Source organism: Petaurus breviceps, unplaced genomic scaffold (genome assembly GCF_028583685.1).
Source record: "Petaurus breviceps papuanus isolate PSGF00001 unplaced genomic scaffold, PetGlider_PUasm1.0 207, whole genome shotgun sequence".
NCBI classification, from domain to species: Eukaryota; Metazoa; Chordata; class Mammalia; order Diprotodontia; family Petauridae; genus Petaurus; species Petaurus breviceps.
The window spans coordinates 31,019,049-31,032,885 of record NW_027185850.1 but is presented as its reverse complement, the minus strand read 5'-3'; the positions used below and the strand labels follow the sequence as shown (position 1 = coordinate 31,032,885).

At 48.2% G+C, this 13,837-nt stretch overlaps 1 protein-coding gene across 3 annotated transcripts in view; it reads right to left on the bottom strand.

Annotated features, from left to right (window-relative positions):
* Positions 1-13,837, bottom strand: part of LOC138165056 (sodium- and chloride-dependent glycine transporter 1-like) — a 53,556-nt gene that overhangs the window by 7,564 nt on the left and 32,155 nt on the right. For all 3 annotated transcript variants that reach the window (XM_069093163.1, XM_069093165.1, XM_069093164.1), the window contains 7 exons: positions 11,753-11,889; positions 11,390-11,520; positions 11,182-11,285; positions 10,539-10,776; positions 9,371-9,505; positions 9,027-9,126; positions 8,846-8,946 (listed from right to left, as the gene is read on the bottom strand). In XM_069093163.1, coding sequence (XP_068949264.1) covers positions 8,846-8,946; positions 9,027-9,126; positions 9,371-9,505; positions 10,539-10,776; positions 11,182-11,285; positions 11,390-11,520; positions 11,753-11,889 — 946 coding nt within the window. The remainder of the gene's footprint in view (positions 1-8,845; positions 8,947-9,026; positions 9,127-9,370; positions 9,506-10,538; positions 10,777-11,181; positions 11,286-11,389; positions 11,521-11,752; positions 11,890-13,837) is intronic.

Below are 13,837 nucleotides of genomic sequence, written 5' to 3'. Positions count from 1 at the left end.
TCCAGCTTTAGATCTATGTCCCTAATATTCTATTCAGACAAACTACTGGAAAAAAAGGGAAAGTGGGGGGAAAAGGAAAGACTAATTTGGATTAGGTGACTTCCTACAAAAGTGTAATCAACAAAAGGGAATCACCACAAGAAAAATCACCAGAGAAAAGCAAGCCAGAACCTGCCTCAGCCAGCAGAACTTGATCTTCTCAACAGAGACAGAAGAAAAGAGGCTTAGATTATCGGTCCATTTATAGGGAGTTATGGAGAAGGTTGAAGCAAGATCATGAACGAAGGGCAGTGGTAGGGAAACAGGTTTACAGAAAACTAGGCATGAAGTCAGCCCAAGTCCACGTACTGGGGAATCTGAAAGGAGGACAACAGAAAAAAATGTAACCTATCTGCCAGCATTCTGATAGGGTCCTATTTTTAGTTCAATCCAACAAACATTTTTTTAAGCTCCTGAATACAAAGACAAAAACAAAATAGCTCCTGCCCTCAAGGATCTTACATTCTGCCAAAGGCATACAATGTGTACATATATAAGGTATCTGGAGGAGGAAGACGGCCCTGCCAACTGGGGTGGAGCCAGGGACAAGGAAAGGTTGCACAGAGAAGGCAAAATCTGAGCTCAGTTTTGAAGGAAGACAGAGATATTCTAAGCCCAAGAAATGGCCAGTGCAGATGTACAAGGTGGGAATATAGAATGTCAAATTTAGAATAATGGTAGTCCAAGCAGGCTGGATTCATAAAATGAATGGTACATTCATAAATAGGAATAGTATGAACTAAGGCTGGAAAGATTGCTCTGCATCAGAAGGCTCTTAAATGCCAGGTAGACAAATTTAATTGAACTTCTAGATTATTAGAAGCCTTTGAAGATCCCTGAGCAAAGGAGTGACATAGTCAGACCTGGGTCTTTGGGTGATTCTTTGGTGTGTGGGAGAGACTAGAGGCAGGGAGACTAAATAGGAGGTTGACAGTAATCCAGGCCGTTAAAACTGTCCAGTCAATAGGTAACAACAGCCTGAACTAGCTTGATGGTCTGTGTGTGCAATGAAGGGGCAGATTCAAGAGCTACTGCAGAAATGGACTGGACAACTTTTAGATATAGGGAGGAGGGAGAGGGAAATGCCAAGTATGATTCTGTGTTTACCAAACTGAGTCAGTGGGAAGATGGTGGTACCTTTGATATAAATAGGGAGGCTGAGAGGAGAGGGCAGTTTAGCAGAGGCAGGGAGTCTGTGATTCTGAAGATAATATACTCTGTTTTGGATGTTAAATTTGAGCTGTCAGTAACGATGATAATAATGACCAGCATTTATATAGCTCTTTGGGCAGCTAGGTGGCACAATGGATAGAGTACTAGGTCTGGATCAGGAAGACTCATCACATCCTGAGTTCAAATATGACTTCAGAAACTTACTAGCTGTGTGACTCTGGGCAAGTCACTGTTTGCCTCCATTCCTTATCTGTAAAATGAGCTGGAGAAGGAAATGCAAACCACTCCAGTATCTGTGCCAAGAAAACCCCAAATGGGATCATGACATGACCAAAAATGACTGAATAACAACAACATATAGCTCTTTAAGGTTTACAGAATGTTTTTTAGAGGTATCTCATTTTATTCTCACAATAATCCTGTAAGATAAAGTGTCATTATTATCCCCAATTTATAGATGAGGAAACTGAGTCAGATAGAGGTGAAGTGATTTGCTCAGGGTCACAGAACTAGTGAGTATCTTAGGCAGGATTTGAACTCTGGTCCTTCTTGTCTCCAGGTCTAGTTCTCTATCCACTGTGCCTTCAGCTGCCTGTAAGGCATATTTAACAGGAGCTATCCAACAAACTGCTGACAGTGTAAAGCCTGAATTTGGGCAACAGGTTGGAGCTGAGTCATGTAGGCAGAGGTAGTACTGAATCCATGGAGCTGATAAGACCAAAGATGTCAGAACCCCAAAAGTCAAACCCAGACTAAAGGGATGGAGGATGGGCAGTGATCCAGTAAAGGAGAATGAGAACCAATGGTTGGACAAGTGGGAGGAGAATCGAGAGAGAAGGAGGATGACCTATGTCAGTACCACCACATCTGGACTCTGATGGCTTTGGCAGCATCACTCTGAAGAAGTGGAATGGCCATAAGAAGAAGCACACTCAGACAAAAATTCCTTCTGGAGGTGACTCGGTTTTTAAAGTATTGAAAAACTGGTTTGCAGGATTTCTGAAAGAAGGAACAATGCTGAACAATCAGAAACACTCCTCACTTACGCAGCTTCCCACACAATACAGATGGGATGGTCCCTCAAAGAGGCCACTGAGGAGAAAGCAGAAACTACCCAAGGCAAGTGCCAATTACCCAAGAGACAGACAGGAAAGACCCCACGCAAGAGATGGTACACCAGAAACACCACGTGGGAGATGACACATCAGAGCCAGCACACTGGAGATACCAAGGCAGAGAGATACCATGAGATGCCACAGTAAACACCACACCAGAGATACAACATGAGAGATACTGCATGGGGCATCATGCCAGAGATGCCACCCAAGAGACACCACGTGAGAGAGGGCATAGAAGAGACCAACTGCCATGTGCTTAGGTGGTATGGGGGCTAGGGGGCTGGCCTTAGAGTCAGGAAGATCTGACTTACCTTCCAGGTTTGTTATGAATATTAAATGAGATAATATTTGTAAAGCCCTCTGCAAACTTTAGAGTGCTATATAAATATTAACTATTATTGTTATTATTATTTGTCATCATATGAAAAAGAACATAAGAGACACCAAAGCAGAGATGACGCACCACATACCATTCCAGAGACACCACACAAAAAGTCAGCACACCAAGGACACCACATTAGAGAAACCACAAGAGAGAAACCACATGAAAACTGCTGAACAAATAATGCCTCACCAGATAGCGTATGAGATAAGACACAGATACTATAACAGAAACACCTGAGAGACTCCACATGATCCTTTGGGAACAACAAGCAGAGAAATAGCTGCTCCATGGCTCTGGACCAGTAGAATAAAAGCCAGAAGCTATGATTCCCATGCTGCTATTGTGATCTCTGATGTAAGCTTGTGCACAGTGGGGAGAGTTCCACAGGCCTGGAGAAAAGGCAGAGGCTCTAAATTCTTTAAAAAAGGAAGAACCCAGAGTTTTCAAACTGTAGACCGATGAAATTGATTTTTTGTTTTTGGCTGGATTTTAGAGCATATTATCAAAGGGATAGTTAATGAGCATTTAGAAAGGGGAGCAATGACTACAAGGAGCACCCTGACTTCATCAAGAACAGGTCCTGATGGGACGACCTGGGATCGAATCCGGGCTCAGACGCTCAGCACCCACCCAGAAACACCCGGCCGTGTAACCTCGAGCAAGTTACTTAACCCCGACTGCTTAGGGGCGGCCAGGCGGCTCAGCGAGTGAGAGCACCGGCTCCAGTGTTGGGACGACCTGGGGATCGAATCCCGGGCTCAGACGCTCAGCACCCACCCAGAAACACCCGGCCGTGTGACCTCGAGCAAGTTACTTAACCCCGACTGCTTAGGGGCGGCCAGGCGGCTCAGCGAGTGAGAGCACCGGCTCCAGTGTCCAGGATGACCTGGAGATAGAATCCTGGGCTCAGATACTCAGCACCACACCCAGAAATAATAACTGGCTGTGTAACCTTGAGCAAGTTACTTAACCCCCATTGCTTAGGGGTGGCCAGGCGGCTCAGCGAGTAAGAGCACCAGCTCCAGTGTTGAGAAGACCTGGAGATCGAATCCCAGGCTCGGACACTTAGCACCACACCCAGAAACACCTGGCCGTGTAACCTCGAGCAAGTTACTTAATCCCGACTGCTTAAAAAAAAAAAAACAGGTCCTTATAGACTCACCACCTTCCCCCCCACTTTTTTTGGACAGGGTGACTAAGCTGGCACATTAAAGGAGTCCTGTAAAAAATATAGTTTTACCTAGATCTTGGAAAATGGATAAAGTATCTCCTATTATTCTTGAGGAAAAGGTGTAGGGATGTATATTAGGGGACAGAACAGTCAGAGAGATTTGTAATTGCTGAAATGGCTGGACTCAAGGGGGAGTCTCTAATGGTTTGATATCAGCTCAGAGAGAGGTCTCCAGTGGAGTTCCCTGGGGATCTGTGCTGGGCCCTATGTGGTTTAACATTTTGATCAGTGATTTAGAAAAAAGCATTGATGGCATGCACATCCACTTGGCAGCTGACCCCTAGATCTGGGAGGGGAGTTGACACTGGATGACAGAGTCAGGTTCCCAAAGGCTTTTGGGCAGGCTGGACCTCATTAGATGAAATTGAATAGGAATAAATGTAAGGAATAAATGTAAAGCCTTACACCTGGATACAAACAAGCAGGCTTAGCACAAAATGAGGGAGCTGTGTCTAGGCAATGGTTCGTTTGAAAATGATCTAGGGGTCTGGTTGTCTGCAAGCTCAGTATGAGTACACAGCTTCCCAGAATTGAATGCAGTTTTGGAAACTTCATTACATATATTATCTCAGTTGATCCTCTCAACAACCCTGGGAGGCAGGTGCCCTTATAATCATGCCCATTTTAAAGATAAGGAAACTGAGGCTTAGAGGAGTTAGATGGCTTACCCAGGGCCACATAGCTCTAGTAAGTGGCTAAAGTGGGATTTGCACTTAGTTCTTCCTGACTCCAGAGTCGGGTGTTCTATCCACTGTAGTGCCCACTAGCTGCCTAGTGCCCCCTTTTGCCTTTTAGGAAGGCAAAAATCCTACTAGACCCTACTATGGAATATTATGCTTGATATCTGGGCAACTTTGGCATTGGTCTTCTGGAGAGCACCCATGCCGTGTAAGGATTGGTTAAAGGAAGTGGGGGTATTTTGTGGTAGGAAAAGAAGATTTGCAGGGAGGATGGGCACCAGTGATCTGGAAGGGCTGTCCGGGGAAGAAGGGAGGAGCTTTGTGCTGCTTAGCCCCAGAGGGCAGAACCAGGGACAAGGGTTGGGGAGGTGTTAGAAAGCTTTCACTTGACACTTAATATGAAGAGAACTTCCTCAAAACAGGGCGTCCAAATGAGGAAAGGCCTCAGAAGCTGCTATTGGGAATTCTCATTCAGATTAGATCCAATGTCTCCCTGGCCTTCTATGTTCTGAGGGTCTGTGATTCTGCACCCACTATTAGGGAGCTGGAAGCTTCCCAAAGACTGCTCTGAATAACAGCTTAGTGAGAGAAGGGAAAGGGAGGAAGGGGCTGGCTATCAAGATGTTAAGTGGGTACAGCTGAGAGACAGCCTGCTATAGCAGAGAGAAGACCAACTTCCAGGTCAGGAACACCCAGGTTCACATCCCTCCTGCTGCTGGCACCCACAGCCAAGTCACCTGACTTCTCAAAGCACCTTGATGCAGCCCTTTAAGACTTTAAGTTATAGAGGAGGAGAGAGTTTCCTCTCTGGGAGCTCCCTAAGATAAAATCATGAACCTGTGATTTGTAAAAACAAACAAATCCAGGTGACACGAAGGAAATCATAATAACCTACAAACAATCCAAAGAGCCAGCACTGGGGATTTCATTTCCAGTAGTGTGGGCAGTGGGAAGAATTTTGCAGTGTCTTTTATTAAGTGTGAAGAATTTTCCTTACTGTGGATGGAGGACAAGTGACTGCTCTCTGATAAAAAATCAGGCTTGTCTCCCAGAAGAGGAGAAAGAGTTCAAGTACATGCTCCAGGCCATGAGGGGAGGGGAAGGACAATGAAATACTCCTGAAGAAAATTCTCATGTGAAGAAATCCAGCACTCACATGAGGAGGATGGGGCCATGGTGAGAATGTGGTTAAGATCTACTACAGCTGAAATAGAAACAATGTTGATGTTCAAATACTGCAGACCACCTGTGCAGAAAGACACGGATGAAAAGTTCAGGAAACAGACCTCAAGCCTGGCAGAGAGACAAAGACATAACATAGTAGTGATGGGGGACTTCAATCATGGAGACATATGCTGCTCCTCAGAAGAGTGGAGGACTTAATTCTTAATCTCTTAAGAGTCTCTGAAGACCTAAAGAGAAACAATCCCAATGAGGAGGTAAATGAGAGCCATCCGAAGAGACCAATAAGGATCCCAGCCAAGTGGGACTGAAAACAGAGACGTACACAAGACAGAAGCAAGGGTAGGTAATAGAGGACAAACATAAGAGGCTGTTAAAGGATTCAAAGCTCAGAATGAGTGGAAACTTAAGGGCAATCAACCAAAAGTATGACCTTTTTTGGATTTTTAAGGGAAAGAGGGGGGTCAGCAGAGGGCTAGGACCCCAGCCGGGGTAGGATGGGACAATGAGAGCTGATGACAGCAGAGAAAGAGGATGGACATGAATCAGTACTGGAAGGTTGGAGAAACATTTCCCTACATAAAGAAATGTCCAAAGCCCAAAACACCAGGCTGTGGGTTGTGTCAGTGGGAGACTTTCAGCCTGTACTTTATTCTCTTCTTTCTGATACTAATCAGTCAGACTAATTCTGTCTTGAAGGAGGCTTCTGCTATCTTAGGGATGACTAACTATGAAGAAATTCATTTCCCTATGGGAAGATCCCACCTGGTCTTACTCAGCTCCTGTGACTCCCAGGCTTTCGCATTCCCCTTTCCCATTCCCTTTCTGCTGGGGAATGCCTCCCACTGGCTCTGGACTCTAACCAAGCCTTAAAAGCTATAATAACCTAATCTGTACCCTCAGAGACTGAAGCTGCTCCTAGCCCAAGCACTCTACCTTAGCACACTAATTATTTTCTTTTTAGTTTGGTGGCTCATTTTTTGATCTCCAGTCTCTGTGACCTTATGGTCAGTGAGATTGTCCTTGGGCTCTTGTGGAACTCAGGCTGGAAAACTCCTGCAACAATAGTGAAGGGGCCAGGCCCAGAGGATCTGATATTGCCTCTGTCTCTCTGTCAAAAAGAATGACCACTGGACCAGAGAGGGTGGAGCGAAAATGATCGAAATGGAGTGGCTGCCCAAGGGAACAGTAAGACAGCTCCCCAGATGAATTCAAGCCCAGGTGAATGACATCCTTCCTCTGGTTCTGAAAGGGGATGGCTGAGCTATGGTCAATGATGTTGGAATGAGCTTTGAAAATGGGAGGGGTGCTACAGGATTGGAAAAGGACAAACATGGTCCCGATTTTCAAAGAAGGGTAGAGAACTAAGTCTGCAAACTAGAGGGCAGGGGGCTTGACTTGGATTCCTGGGAAGCCTCAACAACATATTATTCAAGAGACCATTTTGTAAATTTGGGTTCACAAACCAGCTTCCCAAGTACATGATGGGGGGAGGGGCTAGGGTTATCATTGTCTGAAAAAGAATTTTGGGCCTGGGAGGTCAGTGCGAGACAACAGTGGGATGGGCTAACCAAGAAAGCCACTGATTTAGAGAAACGGTGGAAAGAAGGCAGTGATAGCAAAGAGCCAGGAGGGACCAGGCTGGGCTCCCCTTAATCCTTTTTTTTTTCTTATATTCACTAAATTGGTAAATCAGAGGGTGGCTGCAGATATAGGTTACCCAACAAGCACTCAGTAAAAAAAAGTATCTCTGGTGTTCTTTTGGAGAAGAAGGAAATAGTACAAATGGGTGAATTCAGAACTAGCTGAATGGCCAACCTCATTAATAATATAGTTAATAACACAATGTTAACTTGTCGGGTCTCCAGAGGAGTTCCTCAGCAATCTACTTGGTCCTGTGCTGTTGAACATTCTGATCAATGACTGGGACAAAAGACATTGGTGAGGAGGCATGCTCATCAGTCTTGAAGATGACCCAGAGTGGGGAGGGACAGCTAACACATTGGAGGAAAGAGCTGGGAGCCCAAAAGACCTTGGTGGCCAAGGACATTAGACTGAATGCACAAAATGAAATTTAATCAGGATGAATGTAAAACTTTGGGTTCAATTTCATTAATTCAAGATGAATGTGGAATAAGCTTATGCAGCAGTCAGCTTAAAAAAGATTTGGGGGTCTTAGCCATTGTCAAGCTCCCAATGAGTGAGAGCATGACATGGCAGCCCAGAAAACTGCTATCAACTTGGGTGTCCCTTTGTCTCTGGCCCCAGCCAGATCCCACCTGGGCTACTGGGTTAAGTTCTGGGCATCTTATTTTAGAGGAAGGGCATTTGGGATGATGAAAGGCCATCAGAGAACAGAAGGTTCAGGATAGACCCAAGATCTATGGTCAGGTATTTGAAGGGCTGTCGTCATGAGGAAGAGGAAGAGGAGGAGTCAGCCTTGGCCTGCCTGGCCCCAGAGGGCAGAACCAGGAGCACTGAGGGAGGGGTGCAGAGTCAGACAAACCTCCCAATAGTAAGAGCTGCCCCAGTGTGGACTGGCTGCCTTGAGAGGTGGTAGGGGACCCCCTCCCTGGGGGCTTCAGGTAGAGACTGGATGCCCACCTTTATGGTAGCGCTTCATTTTGGGTACAAGTCAGATGGGATGGCCCTGAGGGGTCTTCCCCTTGTCGATTCTGTGATTCTGTTTCCAGTGTCATCTGAGGAGCTAGGACAAGCTCTTGGTAGTACTGAGCTTATGGACAAGCAACACTACTCTCCCTCTACCCCAGCAGCTGCCTCTATGCCTATATTTGTCTGATTGGTTTGTCTGCACTGAAGACCAGGCTTTTACCTGGTCTGGTTAGGCCAGGACCATCCCTACATCCTGGGAAGTTAATCATGTCCTTGACTCTGGTAACTACAACTCCTGCTGCTTGGTGGCTAGCTGCTGAGGCCCTCCAAGAGGCTTATTTCTGGATGATTAAACCCAAAGAAGGAGGGACTGGTCCTTGGGCTGGCAGGGTTTGGGGGAGGGAGGGGGGAGAAGGGCACTTACAAAGATGATAGCTGGGGAGACGAAACGCCAGCACATCTGGAAGAAGAGAGGGGGCGGGAAGCCGAGCATCATCTGGATGTCCTGGAAGTAGTTCCGGTGTCCTGGGGAGAGAAGTCCTCAGAGGCCATGCCCATCTGGAGAGTCTCTGGGAGGGTCGGGGAGGGTTGGCCTGGACACCTACCGTAAATGTACATGATGGTCACACACATGATGCAGGAAATGACGACCAGGGAGAAGCTGGCGGCATAGTTGTCCATCAGCAGCAGCCAGTAGATGCCCGCCTGTTGGGCAGAAGCCATGTGAACCGTGAGATGGCACTACCTACCTGCCTATCCCCCTGCTGCTGCCTGTGTGCCCACCAGGACAGCAAAAGCCTGTGAGCCACTGGAGGGCACTGCTTGCCAGGGCCGCCCCACCTGCCCCACCCAACCCTGATGCCCAAGTACGTGCCTGCAGGGCAGGCAATGCGCTATGACCCACCAGAAGGCACCACCCTATCCAGCCCCCTGCTGCCTGTGTGCCCACCTGGCTGGTCAGGGGGACCCCAAGCAAGAACCCAGCGATGGCCACGGCCAGAGTGACATAGGTTTTCTTTTTCAGGATCCATTCGTTCCCTACTTCATCCACAACTGCAGTCACTAGCGTCTCCAGAAGGCAGAACTGAGGGGATGTAACATCAAACAATCAGCAAGCACTTATTAAGGGCCTACTATGTGCCGTGCACACTGCTAAGTGCTGCAGACACAAACAAAGGCAAAAGACAGCCCCTGCTTTCAAGGAGCTCACAGTCAAACGGGGAGACAAAGTGCTAACTCTGTAGCTATGGCACGATAAGCTGGAGGTAACCTCTGTGGGAGTGCGTGAGAATGAAGGGGAATCAGAAAAGTATCTTGGAGAAAGGGGGATTTTAGCTGAGATGTGAAAGTAGGAAGGCAGGAGGTGGAGAACGGGAGGCAGAGATGAGGACAGGGAGATTCCAGGCACGGCAGACAGCCAGGGAAGATGCCCGGAGGCAGGAGATGGGGGTCTTGTCTTAGGACCAGCAAGGAGGCCAGTCTCACTGGATCCTGGAGTAATGGTGGGGGGAGCAAGGTACAAGAAGACTGAAAAGATGGGAAGGGGCCAGGTTAGGGACGGCTTTAAATTTGATCCTGGAGGTGACAGGAAGCTACAGGAGTTTACTGAATATGGGGGTGACATGGTCAGACCTGAATTTTAGGAAAGTCAGTTTGACAGCTGGGTTGAGAACGGACTAGATCAGGGAGAGCCTTGTGGCAGGGAGACCCCACCCCAGGCTATCTGCAATAGTCCAGGAGGGAAGTAATGAGGGTCTGCACCAGGAGGACAACAGTGTCAGAGAAGAGAAGGGGTTGTGTTTGGGAGAGACTGCAAAGGGAGAAATGACAGGCCTTGGCCACAGACTGGCTCTGGGGGTGAGAGTTAGGGCTGGAGGATGACAACAAGGTGGGAGTGTGGTAGGATCCTTAAGAGTAACAGGGAAGTTTGGAAGGGGGATGTTTTAGAGGGTGGGGATAATGAGTTCAGTTTTGGATCTGTTGAGTCTAAGATGTCTATGGGACACCCAGTTTGAGGAGCCATTAGGTAGATGGAGATGTGCGGACTGGGGGCTGACCTTTCGACCTGAGTGCCCAGCCCCTTCCCATCCCAGGTATCTCTGCTCTGCCCCTCATACCTGAGTGCCCAGTCCCAGCAGGATAAGCATGAAGAAGAACAGCAGAGACCAGAGCGGGGAGATGGGCAGCAGGGTGAGGGCTTCTGGGTAGGCCACAAAGGCCAAGCCTGGGCCATGGTCAGCCACTTGGGACACGTCCACACCCAAGTGGTTTGCCATGAAGCCGAGGATGGAGAAGATGACAAAGCCTGCATAGACGCTGGTGGCACAGTTCGTGATGCTGATGATGATGCTATCCCTGGGAGGACCAAGAAGAGCCAGGCTCAGCCTTGGAGACTAAGGGTCCAGAAGCAATCTCACTGCGGGCTCCACCCCCCAGCCCCACCCTGGGCCTGGGGAGAAGGAGCCTTGGGTTCCCTGAATCCTCCCTAAGCCTATGGGCCAACCCCACCGCAGCTTTCCCAGGACTTTCCACCTGCCTCTCTCCCCCTCATTCCCTTGTCCTTTGCAGGCCCAGATTCTGGCCTCTGGGGATCTGGGCTGGGGGTGGGATCTCTGGCTCTGATGGTCTGTCAGCTCTGTGTAGCTGAGACTGAGAAGCAGAAGTGGGGCTGGGAGAGGTCACTCTGGCACCTTGAGGGCCTGGTGTGGAGTCAGGGGTGGGGACACTCAGAAGGCGAAAGGAACAAATTTTGAGGTTCACCTGTAACAGTTGTTGTGGAACTTGTTGTATGAAGCCATGGTGATGAGGCCTCCCCAAGCACAGCCCAGGGAGTAGAAGATCTGGGAGGCGGCATCTCCCCACACCTGTGAGGGTTGGGGAGGAGGGCCTGTGGTCAGCTGGGGCAAGCAGGGCAGAAGACAACTCCTCCTCCTCCCTCCAGCTCCCAAGTGCCCAGACAGACGCTCACCTTGGCCTCCAGGATCTTGTCCCATTGTGGCGTCAGGTAGTACATAATGCCCGTGAAGGCGCCTTCCAAGGTGACCCCTCGAACAAACAGAATGGTCAGCACCACATAGGGAAATGTGGCTGTGAAGTAGACTACCTGGAGAGGGGGCAGCAGGGAGGGGTGTTGACTCAGACCCTATCTCCTCCTGGACAGATATTCCCAAAGGCTGAGCCCTTCCCATGTTCCCTTGCTTCCCCTGTCCCCACCCCATTCATTCCCCCACATTTCATGACCCTGACCTTTCCCCACCCCCACCCACTCTGGCCTTCTCTGGTTAGGGGAGCCCCTTCAATCCCAGGAGGGGAGGGGAAGGGGCGAGTGTACTTGCTTTCCCTGAGGACTTGACACCACGGATGAGGCAGAGGAAGACGACCACCCAGGAGACTCCGAGGCACCCCAGCAAGGGTAACCGCACCTCCCCAAAGTTGCCAATGTCATCGGACAGCTTCAGCACGTAGCGCCTAGGATGAAGAAGACAAAGTGTCTCTGAGGGCATCCTCAAGCCCCTTACTGCCCTGGAAGGAATCCCCAGGGAGTTGCTCAGGACCAGCTTCAGCACGCCCTGGGGGCAGAGGGTGAGACTGGTAGCAACCTGGTCCCCTACCTCTAAATGGGAAACAATGGCGAGACAGTCATCACCCCCCAGACAAGTCAGTGCAATGGGCATTGACCAGGACCCGGGCTAAGTCAGTGCTGCTCAGGGTGGGCAGGAGGACAATATTCTATGAGTAGATGAGAGAAGGTAGAACTTTTGCTGTTCAGTATTCCAGTTGTATCTGACTCTTCGTGATCCCACTTGGGGCTTTCTTGGCAAAGATATTGGAGTTCGTGGTTTGCCATTTACTTCTCCAGCTCATTTGACACATGAGAAAACTGAGGCAAAGAGTTTAAGCTAGTAAGTCTGAAGTCAGATGTGAACTCAGGAAAATGAATCTTCTTTCTCCAGTCTTGGCACTCCATCCAATATGGTGCCACTAGCTGCCCAACCTCACTTGCTTCTATTTTCTTAACCAGGGACAGTGACACTTGCATTGGGAAAAGTGGAATTGAAACCCAGTGTATTAAGAGCATATAGATTACCTCAATGAGTTGAGTTCACCAGGCCAAGCCAGACTACATCACAAAGTGCTATAAAGAACTATCAGAAGTGATTGTTGAGTCTTGCTCAGGATCTTTGAAAAAGAGCAAAGAATGAGAAAAGAACTGAAGGAAATGGTCTAATGGGTAAAAGGGAGTCTTTTCAAACTGTAGTCCAATGACCTGACTTCCAATTCCTACCAAAATCCTACAACTCATGAGTAAAGGGATGATCTGTGAACATTTAGATAAAAGGGAACAGTGGTCACCAAAAGCTAGGATTCATTTATCAACAACAAGGTTCTCCAGACTGTGCCTGGATCAGGGAAGATCTTCAAATTCCCTTAGGCTTATTAAGGGCCAGAGAAAATCTTCAAATTCCCATTACCATTACAGGGTGGTAGTGACAAAGGGATGAACTGTTCATTTTGTTCTTCTATGAATACAGACTGGGAAAAGGGCACCATTTATCCTTCACCACCCCCCTTTGCATTTCCTGTCCTGCTTCCTCTGTCCTTATGATCTGGGCTTCTGGGAGACAGACCCTAGTGGCCATGGGTGACACAGAAAGGTGTGGATGACATCATAACCAGCACTTCTGTCACATCTGGGAGAATTTTAGAGCCTGTCACAGAGATGGTGGCCAGGACCCATGAGGGGAAAAGATCCAGCGATGCTGAGGCTGACATCTACTGGGAATCATATTCTGATGGGAGGAGAAGTTGATTTCTTTCAGCCAGAGGGTGAAAGTAGGAATGGAAGTAAATATTGATCCTATTTCCTGCCTTCTCTTGTTTAAGCTCATGATACCAAGACAGGAAGCCAACACTCCTCCACAACTCCTTCTCCACAACCCTTAGGGGTATATGGATCAGGATTCTCCCTCCCTCATCAGTCGCACCAAAGATCTGGCAGGGAAATGGGGGATGGCTGGTTGAAGGCCAACGTCTTTGTAGAGAAGTATCTGGTCTGGTTTCCTTCTTGCTTTATTCTATGTACGTGTGTGTGGGAAAAGGACTGGAGTTGGACTCTATATAGGTAGATGGTGAGGTGTCAAACTAAATGTGAAAGAGTGTATATGCCCTGCCTCCCTATATTAAGTGCTAGGGGGAAAGTTCTTTGATTGAATTGGAAGGCAGTTGCTATTGACTGATGGAAGATTGGCTATGACCCTTGGTCACCTTTAAAAAACAAAGTCTGGGGGTGGCTAGGTGGGCAGTGAGTAGAGCACCAGCCCTGGAGTCAGGAGGACCTGAATTCAGATCTGACCTCAGACACTTAGCATACACACACACACACACACACACACACACACACACACACACACACACA